Source organism: Carassius gibelio, chromosome B14 (assembly GCF_023724105.1).
Source record: "Carassius gibelio isolate Cgi1373 ecotype wild population from Czech Republic chromosome B14, carGib1.2-hapl.c, whole genome shotgun sequence".
NCBI classification, from domain to species: Eukaryota; Metazoa; Chordata; class Actinopteri; order Cypriniformes; family Cyprinidae; genus Carassius; species Carassius gibelio.
The window spans coordinates 19,421,102-19,437,984 of record NC_068409.1 but is presented as its reverse complement, the minus strand read 5'-3'; the positions used below and the strand labels follow the sequence as shown (position 1 = coordinate 19,437,984).

Genomic DNA, 16,883 nt, shown 5'->3' with positions numbered 1-16,883 from the left:
GTCACATTTATGCAGTGACACAGAATGAAGCAAATTTAATTACTAAACATTACTATGTAACAATTATTCACACAAGCTGTGTAATAAGATTACACAAATATCTGAAGCATTCATAAAACACACCTAATCCGTGTCTGTGGGTTGACATTGGTGGCATGGTGGACCACACTTTAGTGACTGGGTTGTAGCACTCCACCATGTTAGAGGTCTTGAGTCCATCCCTTCCTCCAACCACGTAGAGCTTGTTATCGATCACTGCCACACCGAACTGAAGTCTTCGCCCATTCATGCTGCCAACTTGGATCCATCTGTTTGTGCGAAGGTCATATTTCTCTATTGCTGTAGAACCTAAAAGTAGACAAAGACTCTTGAGTTATTGTTAGTTAAACAGTTGCATGCTGCTATGCTAATAGCAATTTTACTGTACAATATGTATTTTTATGGCAGTAAGAGGTACTGCTATAAGAAAAGTATTAGAAATAATGGTCCACAGCCTTTATGAAAAGGTACTTGAAAAGTTAAAAACAATATATATGAAAATAGTGTTTAATTTTTTTTCCAAGAACGTCGTTAAATTAAAGCTGGCGGAAACTCATCCTCCCTCTGCCGGGGCTGTCCATTTCTAATTCTGTTGTATCTATCTTATGGTCCAAATGTCTGTGTGTGCGTTGTGCAATGTATTTTATAACAATACAAATACAAATTGTATTAACATCTTTAGACTGTTTCAAAATACTATACACCCAAGATTTTGCTGAATTATACACTTATCTTATTTTTTTTCATAGCTTATTTATTCACATTTATTTAAATTGCATGTTTACAGAAAACGCATGTGTCTACACTACACTTAAGAGGTGACAAAGTAATATTATTTTCAGAAATAAACAGTTCAGAATAAAAGAAATCATGCTGTCAGCTAACTTGTATTAATTTTAGGCAAAAACAATGAGCTTGTTAAAGCTGATAATGATTACATAATGTGGAAATTATAAGATGTGTTTTTCTTTATAAATGAAATGCATTCTGGACTGTTATGATAAATTTATGGCCTTTTCTATGATTGGCCAGTTTGTTGTGATCGTTTCAGTTATTTACTGAATACATTAATATTTAAAGGGGTAACTGTAATCTCACACTGCAAAATTTATTAAAATTCATCACAATTATTTAGTGAATGAAACATTCAAAAAGTATGTCAAAGCCCCCAAAAAAGACAATTAATCATCAGAGCCCTAAAACTGAAATTAAGCAGCATAATTAATTTTAAATTTAATTGTAACAGCACAAAGTTTTTATTTATCCATTTACCTTTTCTAGAATTTGAAATGTAATAAAGATATTGTTTGATAAGTGCTATCTCTGTTGTCCTTGAAAACCCAAAAATTCAATTTTAAAGTATCAGTACGAACCCTGTCCAACAGCATAAAGCGATCCAACAGTGGATTTCCGTGGTTTGGTTCTTGGGCTCTGTAGCATGGGACGGCGTTCTGGCAAAAGATGGTACTTCATGGCTTCCATCAGGAGCTTCTGGCATTCCAGGTCTTCTGAAAACATCTTATTGTTTTCCAAATCAGCAAGAAGCTTAAAAAAAAACATGCATTGCATTAACATCCAACAGAAGAAGGAACTAAAGAGTGCCATGTTAGAGAATTAGATGAGCAGGAAATTTTTCAGTGATTGCATTAAATTGTAACAAAATGACCAAGAGTCTTATATGAATGCTATTGACAAACCTGTGGCGGTAAAAGGGGAAGTCGTATATATGCCAGCAACACTCCCAGATCCCGCTGTCGGTGCTGCACATCATAGCGAACCCACATCATCAGGGCTTGGAAAATCGTTTCTTCATCTGGAACGTTGATGTCATCGCTGGCCAAAAGCTTGATAATTTCCGTTGTGGGCAGCAAGAGGAACTCCTGATTCTGAATGACCTCTAGAAAGTGTTCCTGAAATATTAAGCAATTTTGTTTAGTTATAAATCTGAGTGCTGCAATGTAATGAGACATTAACTGCAAATACTAAAATGCACACTAAAATATATATATATATATATATATATGGAAATATCAGTTATAGTTTATTAATTTGAATATATAAATGATTTCTCAATGTGCACAAAATAGCATTCCAGTTGTTAAAGGTATAATTCACCCCAAAATTACAATTCTGTCATTAATTACTCACCCCCATGTCGTTCCAAACCTTCAAACCAACGTGAAACAAATAGATATTTTTGATGAAATTCGAGAGCTTTCTGCATAGACAGCAACACAACTGACCATTTCAACACCAGAACACCTTTTGTGCGCAAGGAAAACAAAAATAACAAATTTATTTATTGCTTTTCTTGTGTGTCAGTCTTCGATGCATGTTGATGAGAGTATCAGGATTCAAAAAGTATTCTCATACAGTAGCTTCATAACATTATGGTTGAACCAATGATGTCTTATTACTACCTTCCTGCCGTGAATGTGTCAGTTGCGTTGCTGTCTATGCAGGGTCAGAAAGCTCTCGGATTTTATAAAAAATATCTTCATCTATGTTCAACGAACACAATGTTTCGTTCAAGTTCTTAAGGGTTTGGAATGGCCTGAGGGTAAGTAATTATTGACTAAGTCTGACTACAATTCACAGTTTCCAGGGCCAATTCCCATCCAAACTACAAACAGTGATTAAAGACACTTACAATGTGCTGTAATGCTACTAAAAAACTGCACATGACTATGTTAGCCAGGTTTTTTCCCAGTCATGTCCTGGTCAGGAATTCTAAATTGGCTTAATTATCTGGTGTGTAAAGGTAGGAAGAAGTCAAAGCAATGCAAAAAATGTACATAAAATGTGTAAGGACTGTAGAGATCATGTCAACAGAAAAAAAAAAAAATATATATATATATATATAAGGAAATTTAGAAACCCCAGCCAGGACATGTTAGAGAAAGAGAGGATGTATGGTCACCATATACAGTATAACCTTTATCTCCATATAAAAATCTCAGCTGGCCAGACAGTGATCCATCTTTTCTAAATCATTAAAATATCACTGTGCATCTACAGACTGTAGACATGCCAAAGCTTAGTTTAAAGGTGTGCTATAAATGGATATTGCTCAATATAATGGCTGCAGAGATAACATTTTCACTTGAAATGGCCTAGAGGTTTGGACCCGCAACAGTATTTGATACAGCACGATATAACAAGCACATGGCCCTGACACTGAATATATCATCTTGTTTTGAATAACCCATTATGGAGAATCTAATAACTGTAAAAAACACAGAGGTCTTGTTCTCCATCCATCTCAGCGATATAATGATCTGCTCCAACGCATCCACAAGGACATCCGAGGTTGCTCTCTGATAAGAGCATTTTGCAAAGTTCCACTTGTAGCATGTGAAGAGCATGCCGGAAATCTCTCTAACAAGCTTGTTCATTACTTATATCACTTCTAGAGTTTCCTTTGTGCATCAGAAGTAATCCCCATTGATTCAGTTGCAAATAAGGGCAGTAAACATCCTATTGATCATTAATCAGATCTAAACAGCAGCATCTCTACTAAAGCCGTGCATGGGCTTTTGGAGCTTAGCTCAGACACAAATAATTAAATGAGTACCATGCATTGATTTTCAGCCCCTCCTCAATATAGATTTAAACTCTACTTCTTCTGGTGACATTGATATAGATTCATTATTCGCAATTACCATCACAAGCACCCTGGCAATTAATTGAATACATTAATTCTGTTCCACTGCAAACATTCATTTAGAAGCCTCTCGTGGGCATATATTTTAGGGGAGGGCATTAACTGAACAGCAAGTAACAGGTCCTGCAGCAATATTAGTGTGAGATGCACAAGGCTCAGTAAGATCTAAATGGATTAAATAGTGAGGGAAGATGTGCGAATTTAATGGCTTGTGCAAAAGCTAATGTATTCATGAGGAGAAATGTGACCTAGAGCAGTGTTTGTGTTGTCAGTCATTTATCTAAGCATTGTCTCATCTGCCTTCTAGATTCAAAAGAAAATACCTAGACTTCTGGCATGCTCCAGGTCATAGACATCTTGAACTAAGACATTAACCTACGCAAGTATGCAGCTTCTCACCAAAAAAGAAAAACTGACATGAGGATTAGACAGAAACAAGGAAAAACACACTTATCAAAATAGAAGTTTTTAATCTGAACACCACGGCGAGCCAACCAGGAAGCTCTGTTAACGCTGAGTTCATTACCAAAGCGACCGAACAGGAAATTGTCCTGCTTGTGTCCTCTGATTAGATTAACCTCTCTGCTCTGGAAAAGCCTTTGTAAACAGCCTGTGCAGATGTCCTTCAGGAGATAGCGGCTATCTTCCGAAGTTGTTTCCGTACTTGGGCAGAGAAATGTCTATCAAGCAAATGTGTTCTGTGAATCCTTGGGCTCCTGAGAATACTTAATATATTGCCATTATTTAACCAAGGCTACGTTTGCTAGATTTCTCACACATCAAAGAGCTCTGTGCAACTGATCACATGCTGAGATACAAAATGTCACATCATATCATTTTATGCTTGGAATTCTTTATGTCAGACAAGGCTTTAAAACCTGTGGCTTTTTTAATATGCAGGAAAAAAAAGTTGAAAGTTATTAGTTTTAATGAACAAAAAGAAAGCAAGGTCATGATTTACTAATCTAATATTGTTTAAAACCCTTATGAATTTATTAGTCTATAGAAAAGGAAATGTTATGAAGAATGTTCACGCTGCTATCTGTGTATCAATGAGCGAGCAGTCAATCTTGAAAATAGAAAAAATATATATATATTTAATAAAAAAAAGGTTTCTAAAAGCAGTCCATATGTCTAATGCACTCTGAAATCATATACATTTTAGTCTGTGATTTCCTCAAAATCTTGCTTAATAGACCTGATCACAGTTTATTTTCTTTGTATGGAAAAGAGAAGCTCAGATGTTCTGCTATAAATTTCTCCTCGTGTTCCACAGAAAAAGTCAGTCATATGGGCTTCAAGAAAACATGCCAGTGAGTAAATTATTACTTGTCATGTTTTACATTATTGTATTGAAATCAGAGCAAGCTATGACATTTTCTACCATAACAGAAATGTAATCTATATATCCCAAGACTGAATGTTATCGCTGGTGAACCTTCAGTATTAGATATCAACACACTAAATCCCAATGAGACTGGCAATCAACAAGCATCATTTTAAAAGCCAAAACAATAATAGCAATATCAACCAGCAAATAGTACAACAACGCCACCACATAATTTATTTATGCCAGACTGCATGCTGGGAACATCGCCAGCACAGTACTGTAGACGATGCAATAGTTAATCTGTAAATATACAAGGGATTACTGTAATGCAGACACATAATCATTAGGATTCTACAACACCACAGTCATTCAACTCCCATCATTTAATTGTACTTCTTCCGTTACTGCAGTGGAAATGACTATGGAAAGTCAGCAACTAGCAGTCCGGACAAATGTTAGCACTATGTTTAGCCATTTTATTGCAGGTCTTACCATAGTGTAGTTGTGAGCAACGTTCAAAAGATCCATGCATCCCTGAGCATCAGCAAACGAACGGATCCCCAGGCAGTTGGACGGGTGCAGTTGTTTCATCAGAAAGTTACAGCAGACCTGAATAACTTGTGAGAGCTGGAGGAGACAAGCAGCAGCTAAAAGACTTTCAATCGTCTCCTCTTTTAGCTCCAGGACTCCTGTACATTTGGAGAAAAATGGAAACTTTTCAGAATTATTCTAGGAACAAAATGTTATGTTTAACCAGTGTAGATTGATGAATGTTAAAACGGTTAGTTTGGGTTTGTAAACTAGTGTTTTGCTGGCACTGACAAAAAAACAGGCGAATGTGACACTTCTGCTGCAAATAGCACATTGAAATAGTCTGCAAGTGTAATGCAGATACTCACCAGTATATGCGAAATGAACCAGCGCTCGCAACGCCTCAGGATCAACACCCTCCATTTTAATTTCCTCTTGTTTTGCCTCCCTCACATCATTGGTGAACATGGCAGCAAAGTAGTCTGAAACTGCGCTCAGGACAAGTCTGCAAAAAATGGCGCAAGTGGTTTATATATGTGACTGCATACTTCGAGATCAGCTCAAACGACTTCTCGAGAGCAGTCTTCGTAGAAAATTCCTCCCTAAAAAAAGACGCAGCTATTTTCACCAGGTTGTTTCATGCAGCTCTGGGATGATGTTGATTGAGCTCAGTGTCAAACTGGGACACGCAGCTCAGATTTGGCTACAGAGAATTTTTCAACAGAATAGCATCAAAACACTCAGCGGCCGAGAGATTGCTTTAAATAAACACTGTTTTAGAGTCCTTGAAGAAAGTTCAACATGCTCCGTAGTTTGAAATGGAGCATGCAGCACAGTTTCGACACTTCTTGATACTACCATTTGCATATCTGTCCTTAAAGAAGTTCACACAGAAAGAACATTCGGTTTTCACTTTAATGTTGCTTCAAACCCAAAGATTTTTCTTTTTTCTTTTTGAACAATGTGCTCATTGCCCTTTTCCATGAATTTTAAATGAACTGGCCCTGATCTTTCAAGCTTCAAAAATAATGCAGAAGCATCAAAAAGTGTAAATGAACATGGTCCTTGTGTGCTATATTTTTTTTTACTTTTCTGAAGCCGTATTATTGTGCGAGAAATAGACAGAATATCATAATTCATCTTTCATTCTTTTTATCTACACAGTGAAAGTTCACTCAACCAAAACACATTAAAAAAGGTTTGAAACAACACAAGGCTGAGTAAATAATAATTTCTTTTTTTTTTTTTTCACAATTTAGTTTTACACAGAAAGCCAACTTCGGATGGCTATATAAGAATATAGCATATGAATCATAAGCAACACTTTTTTTTTGGTGTTCAAAAGCTCCAGTCCAAATTTATTTCATAAAAAACCCCAAACAGTCCTTTATTCAAAATGTTAATTTTCATGTTCTGTAAAAGAAAGCCAGGTGAACTATTCCTCTAAAGTTAACTAAGAGTAAATTGAAAGCTTTAATACTAGGATTAAGTTTTAAGTAGCTGTCGAATAGTTTGATTCTGTCTAAGATGATAAATGTGAATTCAATCTCTTCTCAGTCGAGAAGAATTACTGCACTGCATTTAAAGCAGCGTTCCCTTCTGCACTGTTGATCTGTCTGTTTTCGCAAGAGAAAGTAGGACATTTGAAAGTAGGAAGACTTGATTCGACAGAGGCTCACCTGTGTGCGGGGATCTTGTGATCTCCAGCTATCAAAAGTACATCACACAGCTGCTTGTGCTGAAGATAGGTCTCCATCTTTCGAAAGGTCTGTTCTGCATGGTTTGTGGCCTGGAAAAACTCATCTGAGCAGTTGGAGCTCATCCTAGAGAAACTGCTCAAAGCCAACCTGTGGGAAAGAGGAAGAGCGGAGTTGAGCTGGGACCGAGCGATGTGTGCTTCTGTCAGTTTGATATGACGGTTTGATCTATGCGGGTGACTTAACCAACACCTGCAAAGGCTGTTGTGTCCACCTGTGACTTTATCTTTTATTTTCTCTTCAATTGACCCATCAGGCCTGAGGCTCCACAGAGTGACAGGTCATGTTGGTGAAAATGTGTTTGTGTTGCAGCAAAGCATGAGTCACGGACACTGTGGTGTTTACAGAACATTGTTCTAAACCTAACTACTGTTTACTCAGAGACAGGTCAGCTAAAAATACTAATTCTGTCATTTACTTTCCTCATATCATTCCAAACCAATATGAATTGCTTTCTTTGGTCCAAGCAATGGGTGATGCTTTGGAGCCCAAAAACAAAAAGCCTCTTGAGAATAGAATAGCTTGCAGGTTGAAATTGAGAAATGAAGCTGTTCAAATAATGACAGAATGTACATTTTGGTGATTATTTTTATTATTTGTGTACACATTCCTTAAATATGTGTATGGTAAAGGTTTGTATTATTTGGAAATACAGATTTAATGGATTATTTGGCTTACTATTGTCTCCTACGGCGGCACTTCAACTGGTTTACCCATGAGAAATTAAACAGGCGAAGCTTTCTAATATAAATTTGTAATATTGTTCTGAAAAAGCACTTAGCTTCAGCAAACTTAATAAATATGTCATGAACAATTTTGTGACATTTTCCATCAATTTCCTCTGCCGAATATAAAAACAAAAATTATAATTACTTGGTAACATGCATGCTGTTCGTGTCATGATGAAAGAAACCCATTTGCATCCTTTTTAAACAATGATTGTGATGCATGATATCACAACTAAATCTGCTCTATCACGGTTACTTTTGCAATTTTAATTCTATTTGCTGGCTTGGACCAATTTATGGAGTTTGCACCCACAAAACAAGCTCTGGCAACGACTGTCACCATGTTGTGGGATGCAGTTTTCTGTATGCATGAATTATACATTGTGCAGAAGTAATAAAAACACTTCTTCTCTCTCCCAATTGGACATTAGTCATTCTGTGTATATCTTCCTTCACACTTGTGAGAGCTAAAATTGAAACCATTAGAGCTAAACTCCGTAAATAAGTGGATTGAAAGCCAGAGTTTTCCAAAGGGGCAGATTACCACTTGCACAAACTTTGCTGTTTTTATTTATTTATTTATTTATTTATTCTTTTGGAGGCACAGGACTTTGTGGGGATCTGTTCTCTTCATAGAGTCTTGATAATGTAAATTCTGAGCTGCTCTCCCTGCAGACCGCTAGATTACAAGCCATTGTGCTGCATCTGAATAATCCCTCTGACTCGCAGCAAACAATCTAAACCCTTTATTTTGCTGTCCTTCACAGAACATATCCATGGCTGACATTTAACCAGTCCACAACACTGTATAAAAAGTCTAGCTGCCATAGGGACGTACTGTAGAGCTGTGCATTGTCTGAAATATATGCTATAGAGAAGGGCATTTAAAAAAAAAACTCTATGGTTTGTTGACCGCCGTCAACAAAGATTTGCATGACAAAAACAAAGCATGACCATTACAATCATTTTAATATCCACACGTCCTATTGTCCACTTCATCTTTCAACAAGAGTTGCAAAGCCATAAAGTTGGGAATGAATATTAACCACCTGATAAAAAGTTATGATCTCGTAAAAGTTTTAATTAAGAGTAAATCCCACTGGAAGCTGTGCTCACTGGATCAATGGTTTTGTGACTCTGTCCTTAGAGGGACACATAAAGCAGAATTTTGCCCTTGTGTCCTCTACTTTAAAGCAGACATGCTCTATCATATAAGCTAGTTTTTTTTTTTTAAGCATACAGCCATATAAATCACATTAATTCCAGAGTACATGCTTCTACTCTCTCTTTATAGCAGACTACATGTGATAAGTAGTCAGTTGGTGCATTTAGGATGATGGAGCTGGCTTGACGTGAGTTGGCTTGATGAGCAAGGTGACTCTCATACGGAATACGTTATCTTTATCTCTCTCTGGTCAGCTGTCAGGGGTTGGTGATCACACTGATATTTACAAGCCGTGGGGGGTGGACTTCTAAAAGTTTAAAATTGTCCTGGGGTTGCTCTGATCTAATGCCACATGCAAAGCCAAACTCAGGTTGTCTGGCTGACTGATCATATCAAATAGCCTGCTTTACATATAGAGCATCCAGTATGCTTAAAGAAACAGTTCACCCCAAAAAAAAATAATTTGCTGAAACTTAAGTCAGCCTCAGGGCATCCAAGATGTAATGCTTGTTTCTTCATCAAGAAGAATTTATAGAAATGCAGCACTGCATCACTTGCTTACCAATAGATCCGCTGCAGTGAATGGGTGCCGTCAGAATGAGAGTCCAAAAGCCTGCATGATTAATTGAATGTGATTGTCATGGGTGTTTGGTTAAAGCTGGTTCTGTAATAAGCAGTAAATCATCATCACCTGCTTTGAGATGGAGCAGTATTTACTACAAAGAGCCGTAGTTCACTGAAAAGTTACGCAAAAAAACTGTAGACGATTTTATTGCATGATTATGAAATCGAAGAAATAATTTGCGATAATGAAAGCGGTTTGCGAAGCTTTTCAGTGAACTATGGCTCAGTGTAGTAAATGTTGTTCCATCTGAGAGCACGTGAAAATACCACATTTGATCAAATTTTTACTCCGTTCACTTCATAACGTCAGTCGAGTGTTTAAAATAAATCCTTCTGTGAGATGATGTGACTTCTTACACAGAAGGCACACAACATAATTCATAATATTCTAAGCGTTGATAATGGCACTGCATTATAAATATACTTTCATTTAATATAAAATAAGAAGAACGCAGATAAACCATATATTGTCATAGTTGTGTTTATTAGCCACGTTGAATCATTGAAAACAGTTAAATCTTCTGTTTATTCAGCTGCAGAAATATATTTAGATTTTAAGCGCGAGGGCGCCCTCTGGTGATATGCATGAAAATCACAGTTTCCGTCGAATCACGATTTAGACTGCATTTCAATTAATCGCGCAGCCCTAGTCCAAACAGCAGTTAAAAACAATAATCCACAAGAAATCTGCACCCACTAAAATCCATAAATTTAAGTCTTGTAAAGCGAAAAGTTGGAAGTTTGTAGTAAACAAATCCATCGTTAACATTTTTTACCTAAAATCATCACTTCTAGCCACACCATAATAACGCTTCTTCAAGTTAAAAAGTCCATCCCCTGTTGTCCTCGGACATCAAAATCCACTGACTTGATAAGAACTGTTTACGACTATTGTACATGATTACTTGTGGATTATTGTGGACACTCATTCTGACGGCACCCGTTCACCTCAAAGGATCCATTGGTGACAAAGTGATTTAATGCTAAATTTCTCCAAATCCATTCTGATGATGAAACAAACTATCTACATTTTGGGTGGCCTGAGGGTGAGGACAGTTTCAACAAATTTTTGGGGTGAACTATTCCTTTTAAATGTTTGCATGCTTCCTTTTTATTGTTTTGTGATAATGGTACTGTATATGACCTAAATGAATTAAATAAAGAGTGGTGGTTATTGGTTTTAAAGCAAGTGTCTGCTGATGATACACAAGACAATCAAGTGTTAAAGAAGACATTCAATTTACATTACTTTCTTTCCATTATGCCAACTTGTTTTTGTGAATTAAAAGGGACACACTAGCAGCTGCAAGACATTTAGACATTAAACAGTGTTTAGATTGTGTGGACAGCAAAGACGACCAGTCCCAGACTCCTTCTGGTCATTATAAAGTTGTTTTTTTATGCTAAATAGATGGGTGATTTATCTCACTGACATTATAACTACATTTTGGCACAGAGCTTGGTGTATTGAATAAGAAATAAGCCAACATAAGAAGGGCTGTAAAACCTAGATGCATTACTTTTGCTCAAAGGAATGCTGAGAGGACTTTTATGTCTACCAGTATCGAAGAACCAAATTGCTTCTGTATCACTTTCTGAAAGGTTGTAAATTTACTGAAAGTTTTCTTTCTGCCTGTGAAATTGGCTTTTTATATAAAGGGTCTTTAAGAGCCACAGTGCACCTAAAACATGATGCACAGCAAATAAAACATTTTTGTAACCCCTGAATAACATCTAACAAGAGTTTCCTACACATTTCATATATGTGTGTGCGTTAACATTGCTGTAAATGTTTGTTTTCGTAAATTTATGCAGTTTTATTATTAATTGTTTTGATGTTTATCCATTTTATTTTCCATTATATCTCTCTCTTTTATTCGTTGTTGCTGGTCGAGTACTGCTTCTGGTTAAATAAATCTTCATATCGTTATGCACTGTGAACAGAAAGAATAAAAAGCTCAACGGTTGAAACTGCTGCATGACATATTTCATACTCGGAGGACTTTTATAGAAATCTATTTGTTGTGTTATCTGGTGCATTACATAACTCATCATATCTCCGTATCAGTACAGCATCTGAGCAGTTATTGAACTTGAGCTGTATCACTCTGTTCACGCAGATCAATAAAAAGTGGGCAGTTGTTGCAGTTACCTGAGCATTTCTTGACAAGAGCCTGCCAAAAGACTCTTCAAAAGCTATGTCAAGAGCCTGACACAGAGAGAGCATGTTATATGTGGAGCACCGCAAAGAGCTTCACCAGATTTTAAACACATCATTCCCTTTCCGAAACAGATGCTTAATATTATCAGTGCATCTGCTTCAGATAGTTTTTTTTATTATTATTTAAAAATGCTATTTGTTAAAGTGCACTAGCTCTGCATATGTTAAGTGTTCTGATCAATACAATCAACAAAAATGGCATAAAAATATTTATGTCTTCTCGATTTTAGTGGTGCAGTTGCCAATCAAATATGAATACAAATTGATAGAAAGCATTTCTAGAAACATTTCTTAAAAGATTTTTCAAGGATGTTATAATAAATTATGTATGAGCATCTTTGCTCACATGCTTAATGCGCATTGGTTGACCTTTCGAGAAAAAGCTGCTAGCTGGTTGCAAACATACTGTAGCAGCCCTAAGCGATTTTATTTGGCAGGATCATATTCCTCATAGAACAGCACATCAATGCCTCTTTCTCGATTTCTGAAGTATGCTTTCTTATTCAATGATGCACAGCGCACACATTATGTTGAAACTCCACAACAGCGCTTTCGTGCTCAAAACTGAATAACTGAACAAGTTCTGTGTGTCTGTGGGGTTTTCGTCCATTTTGAAAGGTGCTTGCCTTTTTCAAAATTTCGTTGTAAATGATTTTTTTTTTTCCACATTGTCAATGTAAACAAATCTGCTTTTGAGTCTAATCTAATTCTTGTCAATATTTCAAGTACTACAAACATAAACAGCACCATCAGGATACTGAGACAAATGTAATAAAATACCAGGCCAATGTTTGCAAGGCGTTTTATTTTCTGACCTTAAATGCCTTGCATATCTATTAAAGCACCTGGCATGTTTATACATTTAGAATCCTAATAATATGTCTTTGTGTGTCTAGCAGACAATTCCATAACAATAAACTAAGTGAAGATGAATGAACCTCACTTCTAAAAGAGGATTACAGCTATCTGTGCTCGCTCAAAGCCGTGAGTAGAAATCATCTTTATCTCCAGACAGCTTAACTGGGGCTTCCTTCCTCCAGCATTTTCACCCACTGTCCTCTAAGTCTGATGTACTGAGTACAGTGGGGGCTCAACCTCATTTTTGGTTAGATCTTTATTCATGTAAGCCCCAAGATTAGTGTTGAAGGAACTATTTTCTTTCCGTTCGATAGCTCAGTTCCAGCAATCAAAGAGCATGTCTGTTTAAGAGATAAATATCCAACCGTCTGCATTCAGAAAGTGTTCCTTAAGTCATTTGTCAAAATGGGCATGAGTATGAGTAAATAAAATGAAAATTTCAAGGGATTTTCATTTTACATGCAAATTTTGTAAATTTTGCATGTATTATTATTTTGCATTATTTCAATTATTATAACATTAGAATTCATGTTTAGACACAATTAAGAATTTAATCATTAGATTATTTGTTAGTTTCTATTTGAATTATACTGTCCACATTAAGTATAAATGTAATTTGAACTGGAATGAAAGAAAGAGGAATTTACTGAATTGAAAATAAATAAACACAAATAATGTTATTCTAAGCAGGTGTTTAAAGGTACACGTATTTTTCGGTTCGTCACGTGTATCAAACGCACAGCCTACAGTTTTGTTAAATCGATCCATGTGCAGATTGATTTCTGATTTAAAAATTGTAGGCGACAGCAGCCTACCGTTTATACTGATATATATTAATATTGCGAACACAGAGGACTCGATATGAGCTGCTGCAGCCTGGAACAGTACACGAAACACGTTGTTTTAGACACGTGATGTAATATAATGCTTCAAACTAAATCATAAACATGCGCGACTGGCCCTCCTGTCAGATGCGTGTTGTTCAATGCATTTGTGACAGTTTGCATTACTGGTGTAGGCCTACTTACCTGAAAATGTTTGAAATTATCGCGAGTATTTCCATTTTGCATAAATGCTCATCCTGACGCCGAATCGACGTTTCGGAAACTTCAATGAAAGGGGCGTCGGTGCGCGCGTGCGCGTCAAGACGGAGCTAATTAAAATACGAGCTCAGTAAAAGTAAAATGTATATTTAGCACGTTTTGCATTCAAAGGTTTAAGCGTATGAAATCTGTCCCCCTATTGACAACAGCATCAGAAACGGTGACAAAAGTTATTTCTGTGAAGACTACCTTTCACCCCTTAAGGTGTTTTTTTTTTTTTTTTTTTTTTTTTTTTTTTTTTTTTACATTGGTCCATACATAATTAGCCTATTGCAAAAAAAATAATAATAATAAATAAATTGAAAGCGATAGCTACCTGCCAGAGTTTATTTTGCTACAATGATAATCTTCCCTTATTTTCCTAAGGTAGGTAGCCTACCTAAAATAATGACAGAAATATCACAGGGGGCAGCCACAGTCTATGGGCTTCTTATAATTTTGTTGTAATAATGATCCTATCTACATTTATTGCTATAAGCCATCCGAAACTCTTTAACAAGAAAAGCCATGAAGACTAGGCCTATTGAACGGTTATTGGCCTTTGTGGCTGTGAACACATAATATTGCTGCTGTTGTATAGCAATCAAAATAACTTATTGCCTCAACATGCCTACCTACAGTATTTATGAATTCCACTTGTCAAAAAGTCAGCATACTTTCAACCCAGACTGAATAGATCGAAGGTGTGGCTGGTTCCTTCCCCAAAGTTAAAGGGATAGTTCACCCAAAAATAAAAATGTGATGTTTATCTGCTTACCCCCAGGGCATCCAAGATGTAGGTGACTTTGTTTCTTCAGTAGAACACAAAAAAAGATTTTAAAAAAAACAAAAAAACCTTGCAGTCTGTCAGTCTTATAACGGATGTGAATGGAAATCACGGCTAAAACATACAAAAAAAAAAAAACTTCCACAAACAAAGCCAAATTAAACCCTGCAGCTCGTAACGATACATTGATGTGTAAAGACACAAAACGATCGCTCTGTGTAAGAAATGTGTTTTAGCCATGATTCCCATTCACCTCCATTATAACTGATAGACTGCAATGGTTTGTTTTAAAAATCTCAGTCAGTCACATATCTTGGATGCCCTGGGGGTAAGCAGATAAACATCACATTTTTATTTCTTGGTGAACTATCCCTTTAATGCCTGAAGTTAGAAAGGATGTATCAATCGATTTACTACCTGAGATTTTCATTCAGTTTTAGCCTTATACATTTGAATAAGTGGGTAATGCCAAAAGAAGGTGTCTTTTTTTTAACATGTTGATTCTTAGACTGAGCTTTACTAGTCATTAATATCCCCGCACCCATTCAGTGTCAAAACATTGTCAGCTGATGATCCATTGCGTTTTTAAGATAAAGGTTAATTGCCTGAAATTGGCTTTTAATAATCCACATTCTGCAAACAACTTCTGTGAATGCATTATTAATGAGACAACAACAAAAAACATTATGAGCAGCAATACAGGTCACAGATCTTCAGAGCCTTTAATTAGATTGCACTGAATATAAACATACCTCTTGCGGAAACAATGGAAGCACAATTACCTAGTGTATCAATATGTCTTAATATTCAGTGTTATTACCCTCTCCATGTGGTAGTTAAAACATGGTGAAGTGCATTAAAACATTTTACTTTGATCATTGTTTTATTTATTGTCCTTTGCAGAGAACTGGTCCTATTCACGAAAACACAATATATATGTTAAGAATTTTAGTTTTTGCTTTTAGGGTTGTTTCTCTTTTCTGTCTTTCATGTGAGACCATTTTAGCTACAATTCAGTACAAAGATAAAGTTAGAGAGGACATTTGTAAACGTAACCACACACAGCTCTTCAGAAGCTGAACAGGTGCAAAGATGAAAGCATGTTTTTTCAAAGTGCTATAGAACCTCCAGGTCAGACCCTGCTTATTATCATAAGTATTGCACTTTTTTCATTATCTTCAGAGTACGATCCCCCCTTCAGTGTCTCATCACCTATTTACCTTGCTAACCATCTGCAAGGTAAATAGTGCTTGCCTCAAGGGTTACAAAAACTGTGCAGAAAATTCCAATACGCTACACCAGTGCTGTATTCTTAACCTCAAAGGAAAAGCTGCGGCTCAGCACGCAGGAAACTCACATGCCTTTAAGAGTGATTTGACAGAGTGGCTTTGTACACTATTTAAATTGGCTTGTTAAAATATACAGTATGCATGAATCCGTTATATTGTAAAATGAATCTGTTTTTCCCCATCATATTCAGTAGGAAAATGAAGCCAGATGTTTGCTAAGTGTGCATTTTTTTCTAATATCCTATTCTCAGAAGATGCAAATTATGAACATCTACCAATTATGCTGAGGCTAATAGACATGTTGAAAAGCTGAATTATAATTTGATTGAATGCGGAACACTGTTAGCATAATTTATTGCCTGGCTATAATGTATTGATCTCAAATGACAACAAATCCTTAATTATCAATAATTATGCTAATAGATGCATTGAAAGACAAAAAAAAAACATTCTACTGCAGAAATACAGAAGTGAGTGTCACTTTTAACTGTGAAAAATATATTGCGTTTTAAAAATAAATACTGTAAACGGATATGTACAAACACATTGTATATGCATTATAGTGATTTAGACATTTATAAACACTACCGATTGTTTACTGTAAAGCAGATGTTTTTTTTAGATAGTCATATTAATGTGATATGAAACTAATTATAAAGGCTACTGAGCTTTCTGCCTTTTGGATTAACAGACTGCTGCCGTCTTGAACTATAAATCTTTATGTGTTGACTTGCTGGCACTCTTTGAAAATAAAATAAAATTTTACTTTTTCTTTTTTTTTTTTTTTTTTTGCTGCTGCCTTTTATTA

General features: G+C 36.1%; 1 protein-coding gene across 4 annotated transcripts in view; it reads right to left on the bottom strand.

Moving 5' to 3' along the window:
• The window catches only part of LOC127971585 (kelch-like protein 4), a 34,466-nt gene that overhangs the window by 8,803 nt on the left and 8,780 nt on the right, over positions 1-16,883 (bottom strand). For 3 of the 4 annotated variants that reach the window (XM_052574701.1, XM_052574699.1, XM_052574698.1), the window contains 6 exons: positions 7,244-7,411; positions 5,933-6,069; positions 5,526-5,722; positions 1,737-1,949; positions 1,413-1,584; positions 124-348 (listed from right to left, as the gene is read on the bottom strand). In XM_052574701.1, coding sequence (XP_052430661.1) covers positions 124-348; positions 1,413-1,584; positions 1,737-1,949; positions 5,526-5,722; positions 5,933-6,069; positions 7,244-7,386 — 1,087 coding nt within the window. In that variant the 5' untranslated portion in view covers positions 7,387-7,411. Of the gene's footprint in view, positions 1-123; positions 349-1,412; positions 1,585-1,736; positions 1,950-5,525; positions 5,723-5,932; positions 6,070-7,243; positions 7,412-13,945; positions 14,106-16,883 lie in introns of those variants that run through there. The other variant, XM_052574700.1, reaches the window with a different exon arrangement.